This window comes from Myotis davidii, unplaced genomic scaffold (assembly GCF_000327345.1).
Source record: "Myotis davidii unplaced genomic scaffold, ASM32734v1 scaffold1206, whole genome shotgun sequence".
Classification (NCBI taxonomy): domain Eukaryota; kingdom Metazoa; phylum Chordata; class Mammalia; order Chiroptera; family Vespertilionidae; genus Myotis; species Myotis davidii.
The window spans coordinates 96,088-105,986 of NW_006297217.1; the positions used below are offsets into that span (position 1 = coordinate 96,088).

The 9,899-nt window shown below is 33.7% G+C and overlaps 1 protein-coding gene across 1 annotated transcript in view; it reads right to left on the minus strand.

The window, feature by feature from the left end:
- Positions 1 to 9,899, minus strand: part of RPS6KA6 (ribosomal protein S6 kinase, 90kDa, polypeptide 6) — a gene marked incomplete at its 3' end in the record, with an annotated part of 162,078 nt that overhangs the window by 94,429 nt on the left and 57,750 nt on the right. The window contains exons 4-6 of the mRNA XM_015569967.1: positions 8,711 to 8,792; positions 7,668 to 7,748; positions 4,264 to 4,343 (exon numbers count right to left, since the gene is read on the minus strand). Coding sequence (XP_015425453.1) covers positions 4,264 to 4,343; positions 7,668 to 7,748; positions 8,711 to 8,792 — 243 coding nt within the window. The remainder of the gene's footprint in view (positions 1 to 4,263; positions 4,344 to 7,667; positions 7,749 to 8,710; positions 8,793 to 9,899) is intronic.

Below are 9,899 nucleotides of genomic sequence, written 5' to 3' on the forward strand. Positions count from 1 at the left end.
AAGAGATCAACCAAAGGAATCATATGCATGCATATAAGCCTAACCAATGGACACAGACAACAGGGGGTGAGGGCATCAGTGGGGGGATAGAGGGGCAATGGGGTCATAAGGACACATATATACTACCTTAAAAAAACAAAGAAAAAAATGAAAAAAGTATAATTGGCATAAAGATAGTCAAATAGATCAGCGGAATAGAATAATATGTCTATATATATATACCTTCATTTTTTGGGGTCAATTGATTTGCAAGAAAAATTCAAGGTAATTTTGTGAAGAAAATAGTGTTCTCCAATGATGATGCTAGAACAAGGGACATTTCAATACAGGGTGTGGCAAAAGTAGATTTACAGTTATGAGTACGCAAAATACAGAGTTAATCCTTGTATTATTATTTATTAACTAGAGGCCTGGTGCACAAAAGTTTGTGCACTCAGGGGTCGGGGGGGTCCCTCAGCCAGGCCTGTGTCCTCTCGCAGTCTCGGACCCCAGAGGGGATGACCACCTGCTGGCTTAGGCCCGTTCCCTGGGGGATCAGTAGCAAGCTGGAAGTCAGACACCCCTCTGGCAGCTCAGGAGCCCTCGGGTGATGTCCGCTTGCCAACAGGGAGCAGGGCTAAGCTATAGTCTGACATCCTTAGTGCTGCTGAGGAGGCGGGAGAGGCTCCCACTACCACTGCTATACTGGCAGCCATCAGCCTGGCTTGTGGCTGAGCAGAGCTCCTCCTGTGGGAGCGCATTGACCACCAGGAGGCAGCTCCTGTGTTGAGCGAGATCAGGCCAAAACTGGCTCTCTGACATCCCCCGAGGGGTCCCGGATTGCGCGAGGGCACAGGCCAGGCTGAGGGACCCGCCCTCCCCCTGAGTGCACAAATTTTTGTGCACTGGGCCTCTACTTGTATGATAAGCTGCTTTACTATGAGATGATCCATCAGTAAAAACAGTTAATGCTTCATGAATAGGTTTTTCCTAGTATTTTTTGGTATAATAATAGGAATGTAATATAAAAATTGTAGTAATTAGTTTTTCAGTAGGTGATAACTAAATTCCCCTGAATATCCAGTTTGCCAATTCAAATTAGTCTTGCATGGAGTCCAGGGCCGGTCAGGGCAGGTGGGAAGCTTGGCTTCCTCAATTGCCTGGGCAACCAAGCCTCCTGCTTGCTCCAGCTCTGTGGCTCCCGGCCGCCATCTTGGTTGGGTTAATTTGCATATACTCACTCTGATTGGCTGGTGGGCATGGCTTGGGGGCATAGCGGCGGTATGGTCAATTTGCATGTTTCTCTGTTATTGGGTAAGATTATTGTGTTATTTTCCATATGAACAACTATGAACCTACTTTTGTCCCACCCTATATCAATAAGACACTTGAACTACAACTACAACAAATATATCTATCACCACATACTAAAATGAACTCAAATTGGATTATAAATTTAAATATAAAACCTAAAACTAAAAACGTTCTAGAAAACATAGGAGAAAAACATTTATGGTCTGAGATTACACAAATAACCCTTAAATAGGACACCAAAACATAATTTAAAAACTCAAAATGTCTAAGGGAATTAAACGTAAGACAGGAAACCATAAAAATCCGAAAAGAATCCATAGGCTGCAAAATATCAGACATATGTTGTAGCAATATCTTTACCAATATAGCTCCTAGGTCGATGGAAACTAAGTAGAAAATAAACAAATGGGACTACATCAAAATAAAAGGCTTCTGCACAGCAAAAGAAACCATCAACAAAATAACAAGAAAACCCACTGCATGGGAGAATATATTTACCAATGTTATGTACAATAAGGGTTTAATCTCCAAAATGTATAGGGAACTCATACATCTTAACAACAACAAGATAAACGACCCCATTAAAAAAATGGGCAAAGGACCTAAATAGACACTTTTCAAAAGAGGACATATTGAAAACCAAAAGACATATGTAAACATGCTCAAAGTCACTAATCATCTGAGAGATACAAATCAAAACAACAATGAGGGACCATCTCACACCTGTCAGAATGGCTATCATCAACAAATCAACAAAGACTTGGAAACAGCCTAAGTGCCCATCAGCAGATGAGTCGATTTAAACTGTGGTACATCTACCTAATGGAATGCTACACTGCTGTAAAAAGAAGGAACTCTTACCATTTGCAACAGTATGGATGGAACTGGAGAGCATTATGCTAAGCAAAATAAGCCAGTTGGAGAAAGGTAAATATCATATGATCTCACTCATTTGTGGAATATAATGAACAACATAAACTGATGAACAAAAATAGAGCCAGAGTCATAGGAGCATCGAAAAGACCGTCCAATCTAAGAAGGAAGGCAGGTGAGGGCGTGGAGTAAGAGATCAACTGAAGGACTTGTATGAATGCATATGAGCATAACCAATGGACACAGACAGTAGTGGGGGAGGGCATGTGCTGGGGAGTGGGAAAGGCTGGGAAGTGATAAATGGGTGAAAAAAGAGACTACGTAGTACTTTAAACAATAAAAATTATAAATTTTAAAAAGTGTATAAATAAAACTTCATCATAATAAAGAACTGCTTTTAGAAAGGTACTGTTAGCAGAAGTGATTAATTTTGATGAAGTTTTATTTATATACTTTTTAAAATTTAAATTATTTAGTGTTTAAAGTATTACATAAGTCTCCTTTTTCACCCACTGACCTCTCCTCAGCCTCTCCCACCCCCAGCACATGCCCTCACCCCCTACTGTCTGTTTGTGTATGTTCTTTTATTTAATGAGCTATAACTCAATAAATATTTATTGAATAAAAATATATTTGAAATTAAAAAGATACTGTTAAAGAGAATAAAAAGACAAACTATAGACCAGAAGAAAACATTTGGAAACAACCTATATGATAAAGGACTTACCATCCAAAATATATGAAGATTCTCAAAACTCAGTAAGAAACAACCCATTTTAAAAAATGGGCCAAAGATTTGAACAGACATTTTATTAAAGAGAATATATAGATGTCAAATAAATGCATGAAGAGATGACTGACATCATTAATCTTCAGGGTAATAAAATTCAAAACCACAATAAGGTACCAGTACACACTTATGAGATGTCCAAAATTAAAACAAGACTGACCATACCAAGTGTTGAGAAAGATGTAGACAACTGAAACTTTCATATTCTGCTGGTGGGAATGTAAAAATTATATAACCACTTTGGAAATGTTTAAGTGTCTTTAAAATAATTTAAAATATATACCTACTATATAACCCAATCATGGCTGGGGAGAAAGAGGAATGATAAGCAGAGCATGAAGGACTTTTAGGACAATGAAACTATTCTGTATGAGACTACAATGGTAGACATGTGTCATTATACTTTTATCCAAACCCACAGAATGTACAACACCAACTATAAATCCTAATGTAAACTACAAAAGAAAAATAAAATAAAATATACAATCCAGTCATTATACTCTAGGTATTTAAGTGTGAAAAATGAAAATATTTGTCCATACAATCATTTGTATGTGAATGTTTTAGCAGTTTTATTAGCAATATCCAAAAACTGCAAACACAAACATCCATCAAGTGAATGAATAAACAAATCGTGGTATATCCATAAAGTGGAATACTCAAAACAATAACATGAATAAAGTATAAGTGCATGTAACAACATGGATGAATTTCAAAATAATTCTGCTGAGATAAGTCAGACAGAAAATAACTATAAAATTCCATTTATATAATGTCCTAAAACATGCAAACCAAACAGTAACAGAAAGCATCCAGTAGGGGTGGGACAGGATGGAAACTTTACAAAGGGGTACAAGAAAACTGTTGGAGTGATGGAAAAGCTAATTATTTTGATTGTGATGATGGTTTCAGGCGTATATACAAATGTCAAAATTTATGAAAGTGTGTGCTTTAATATATGCAGTTTATTGTATGTAATTTACACCTCCATAAAACTGTTTTAAACGTAAATAAATTAAACACTACTCCCAGAGGCACTTTGGTAGCTTCTGCAGCCAAAGACCTAGGTGTGGCCTTATATGCTTCATCCAGTTATTTAAATTGATCTTGTGCCTAAGAGAATAATAAGTAGCACATTGAGATAATCTAAATGACATAGGCAGATAGAAAATGCTATTAATTGGCATATTCACTAAATGCTATGCAATGAAACAAATATCATTTAATATTTCTATAGGAAAAAGAAACAAAAATTATTTTTCTTAGTTTTGTTTCAAGAAAACATGTAAAGATTTACAAACAGATACCTCTTTGGATAATCTTGTGAAGACATCTCCTCCTCTGAGAAAATCCAGTATTAAATACAGCTTCCCTTCAGTCTGAAAGGCTAATTTAAAAATAGAATATAGTAATATAGCAATATTAAAGGCTTAAAAAGCTTAGTATACTTTTAAATTAATATGTAAGTTTAGAATTTTATCACTGAACACTATATACCAATTAAGCATTTACTCACATGGTCCATTATTGAATCACATTATGTCAAATTTAAAACTGGTGTTGAAATAACTATAAAACCCTTCCAAGAACATAATCAATCTTGCATGTGGCTTTACACAGAAACTTCTACTACCCTCATTTTCCTGATTTTTGAACATCATGTTATACTACTAGTGTCTGAACTCTGCATCCCCACCTATTGTAAATCTACTAATTCTTTCACGCTCGACCAAAATGCCACCTCTATCCTCTATTAAGGATTTCCCCCTTTTCTCATTTCCTACAGCACCCTTACACTTCCCCATCAGCTTTACTTGCTACTACTTTTGAGATTGCATGGTACTTTATTTATGTCTCTCTTATGGTAGTTACTCCATTTGAGTTGTATAATTAATTTATTTTCATTTAATGATGTCTGTATTCTTTATAGGTTATAAATTTCTTGAAAGCAGAAATTGTTTCACCTTCAGAGCTCACTACATCTAATACAGTGTTTTGTACACAACTGGTATTTACTGATTAAACTAATTACATCCAGGAGATTAAAGGAAATCTTTAGATACTACCATTTTCATTCCATTGGGGTAACAAGGAGTGAAAGAATAATTTCTTGAACATTATTTATAGATATAGTTGGGTATATATTTTAATATAGTATTTGTCAACATTACCTAAGAATAAAATAAATACCTGATACTTTTTTAAATTTCAAAAATTGAAAATGGACATAGTAGTCTATATTGGGGATTTAATGATGTATATACCTTTGAATTTTCCACTGAAGCTAAACTCAACAATATCATGCATACATTAAATTAGCAATGGAGCCATGATTCAATCTCAGAATTGTCTGATTTAAAATTCATGTTCTTTCTATAACATCTACTGCTTTTCACTGCTATTCTTCTCCCCCTAAATATAAGAAAGAATAACTCAAATACACTAACAAAATTACATTACTATCTTAAATAGAACCAGGAAATAAGATAAATATGCTCATTGTGAACATGTACTGGAGCATAAACACTATAATGTTTTGAATAAATTATCACAGAATTTTATAGCCTAATATCATAGGAGGTAAAGCCTAGTAGGATATAGAAATATTGCCAGACAAATAAGCAGAAGACACTATCTTGTTTACTTAGACAAGTTAATCAACAAATATAAGAAATACAACTAGAAGCTATTGATTCTTACTTCAGATAAATACTTTTCATATAGCTGGATATATTAAATTAGTTTGAAGTATTTACTTCTTATTATATTATCTGAAAAGAAATCCTTTTTTATGTCACTAGATAATCAATGAATCAAACCTGTATTGAAGCTTAAATTGTGGTACAGAAATACATTTCAACTGATTGAATTCCAACACTACCATGAAGAGAGAAATTATGGCACCAAAACTGTCCCTCTATCACAACATACTAGGATTAATTTAAATTACTACAGTTTTCATTTTTCTAGGTTTTTTTTCATTCAAATTTTTGCAGTATTTCAACAATAGAAATTTCAAATCTATTAGAAAAAAGATTAGACCTCAAGCCAACACATGTCATCAAATATACTGGAATACTGTTCAAGAACAAAATCCACTTTGAGCTTTGGTCCTCAAAACAATGCCAAACATTAGCTACTGTGTGCTAATTACAGAATCAAACTGGTCTATTAATTGAAAGCTTCAATGAAAATTTTTATCAAGAACATGATTAAAATAAAATTCAAAAGTGTTCCAACCACTTGATTTCAAACCAAGTATATTTTATATTTAGAAACAGTAGAAAAATGTTTTGTTTATAAATATGTAAGGAATGAAAATAACACTGCATCAAGCCACACAAAAAAATTAAATATTTTTGAGGACAAAAATATAAAATTTAGTCAACTTTGTTGTTTTCTAGGCTGCTTAAATATCACAGTATTTGCAAATACAGCTAAAAATGCAAATCTTGAAAGCTGTATTTCTAGTAATTTCTCACTGACCATTTTAGAATTCTGCATGTTGTTCTATGGATAGCATTCTGCTTCACTGTGTGTGTCTGGTCATTCACTCGATCCTCAGATACCATGGTGAAAGAAACACCACCAATAAGAGGAACACAAAGTCAGAACATCCAGCACACGCATAATAAAGGCATAGAACTTCAAGTCACAAGATGACAAAGACATTGATGCTGTTTGAACTAAAGTTTATGGTGTATTATTGATGGAATTTAGTGGAAATGGCTACTAAAATGGAAAATAAGGTGAGTGATCTGATTTGACTTACTGAATCCAGCACAATCTTTATCTGAAATCTCCTTGCTAATATAGTTAGTGATAATTTTTTTTTATATTACTACTTAGCAAGTTAGTAAAGACACGGTACTTAAGAAAAGTTAATCTTATTTACTGAAGAGTACAGAATGACATACAGTTCCCATATAGTTCTGCCAGTATATTCTAATATTAATCTATGTGTTTTTCTTGCTAATCAACACTTGAAATTTATTTTGGTCACTATCTTCTAAAAGAGCCAATGCCAATTTTTAAAAAGCCAAACTCCCTTGACCTTAAAAGAAAATTAAGTCTACAGTCCATTCCTTTTCCCCCTCTAGGGTATAAGATTGGTATAAACCCAGTGTAACAGTGTATTGCTTTATTGAGTTGGGGTTGGGAGGGGAGACAACATGGTGAGGAACAAAATCAATTAAAGGAATAGAAGCTCAGGAAGCAATAATGTTAAAATAGTAATACACAAAATGGTTAACTAAAATCACTTTGTTAAGAGGACTCAACTCATGGAAGACAAACTAATTGCTATTGCAAAAAAATCTGTAGGAAGTAGAAATTGGTTTCAACAACGGTAGAGAATACGTTCTAGAAATTGGAGGTAACTAGATGTAATAACCTGGGAGCAATTTAATAGAACAGCCCCAGTTGCTAGGCTGAGGCTAACACCTAGGGAAGATAAAAGCATTGTCTGTAGGGAATTTTGGATGATAACTAGAGAAATATTACACTGTGTATAAACCAAATTGAATTGTCACAAGTGTTGTAAAGTCTCATATAGTAAATTTTTGTCTACATGCTCTTCAATTTCATAGGAAGAGCATCATAGAATACCAAAACACAGAAGAGAGCATTCATGTAAGATATCTAACTCCTTTATATAATAATGCATACAACTTAAAATAATTATATCTAGGGCTTTCTACAGATTACATACCATAATGCAACTTGACAATAAATGGATGATTTACTTCCACCAGAATATCCCTCTCCATCTTTGTGCGAACTCTGTCTCGAACTAAAAATTACAGATAGTTAGAATATATTACTACTGTATATAATTTCCATAGAAATTCCATCAAACAAAAATGTAAAAATATAAAACATAATTTTATAAGTTCCTAAATTTGCAGTCTATATATGTCTAAACAGTAATTACCATATACTCAGAAAGCAAATAAATTCAGTTTACATCTCAAGGTGGGTTAAAGTGACATAAACAGGTATTTGGTTAATATACATTTTTATGTATTGGTTCTTAATTTTTCAAATGAGTTTATTGATTAAAACTGAGCATGGTGCTTTCTGATCAAGCCTAGAAGATGGTGTATGTAAGTGTATGCAGGCAGTTGTGCTTTCTCAATACGTAATAGCAACACAGATGGAACAGAAAATAAATAAAAGAATATAGTTTAATAAAATAAGTTCTTTTTATTAAATGTGTTACTTTTTATGTCATTACATTTCTATCATGGTATACTCTCACTAAATTAAGATATATACAAATATCAAACCTAGAAATATAAATTACAGCTAAATTAAAAAAAAACTAAGACAAAAAAGTCAAGAACCATATGATTTCAATCATAGGTGGGATGGAAAACTGAAATTAACACATTAACAAATGAGAAAAACAAAGAAACAAAAATGTATAGACATAGACAAAAGTATGTTAACTATCAGAGGGAAGGGGGTAAGGGAGTAGTAAAGGAAAATGGAAGGGAAATGGGGTCGAATACATGGTAACTGAAGAAAATCTGATTTTGGGTGGTAGGCACACAATGCAATATGAATATGATGTATCATAGAAATGTATACTTGAAACCTATAAAAATTTATTAACCAATGTCACCCCAATAAGTTTAATTAAAAAAATAAAAAAGAAAACTAAATCTACTCAACTTATACAAGCAATACACAGCATATTTCTTAAAATGAGCTTTACCAAATTCTTTTTAAATAAGCTTTCTAATTCTCTACCTTTCAAAGAAGCTTTTTTTAACACCTTCATTGCATAGAGTTGCCCAGCATCAGGGCCCGTCTTCTTTCTAACAAGAAAGACCTAATAGGGGAATTAAAAAAAAGTAAAATTAACTTTCAAGCAATTTTTGCTATACATTCACATTAGCATACTCATATGCCCTTGCATTTATTATTTCATAAAGATAACATTCCTATGAATTATATGCTCTTACTTAATACTTTCTCACTTTCATTCATTTAGTAAATCACGCTCTCATACACACTACTGTGAAAAGAAAATTTAAAGAACATATGATATGGTTATGGACTTTGAGAAGTTTTTATGTAAAAGACAGAAAAAATATCAAAACAATTTGAGCTAAGGGAGCTCCTTTTAAGACCCCAAATCCTTTCTGTTACCTTAATAAAGAGCAACCTATGTGATGCCTATTAATTTGATACCTTCATTTCTACTTCCTTATTGGTCCATTTTAGAAGTTACCAGGAATTTTAATTTCTAATAAGAAATCAGGTGCAATTCTTATCTGTGTGCCCGGTAAAAGAATCATGATGGCAAATTACCTCAATAAACAAATAAAAGTTAAACTCTTTAAAGTTGCCAATCAAGCTTAAATAATATATCATATTTGTAAACTAACATTATGACTCATTAAAAGCTAAATTTTGAAAAGCCAGTTATAAAGATAAATGTAAATAGATTTCAGTTTTATAAGTGTTATTAGTAAAATGCAGCTTTAAAAAATAATTAGCAAAACCTGCTTACTGTCTCAACATGCCATCTCCAATTCTAGCATGTTCTATTTAAGTGTTGCTTAAATTGAAAATATGATCAAGTAACTAATTTGTTGACATAAAATTGCAGATGGGAGAGATGTTGAGTAATTTTTGTCTTGCCTATTTCCCAAGGTAAAGCTCAAAACCTTTTATGGCAGATCTTTTACTTGTAACTAGTGGCCTGGTGCAAAAAATTCATGCACGGGGAGGGGTGTGTGTGTTCCCAAAGCCCAGCCTGCACCCTCTCCAATCGGGGACCCCTTAGGGGATGTCTGACTGCCAACTGTGGGATCAGGCCTAAACCAGCAGTCGGAAATCTCTCTCACAATCTGAGACTGCTGGCTCCCAACTGCCTGCCTGCCTGCTAACCGTTTCTGCCTGCCAGGCTGATCCCCCTCTAACCACTCCCCTG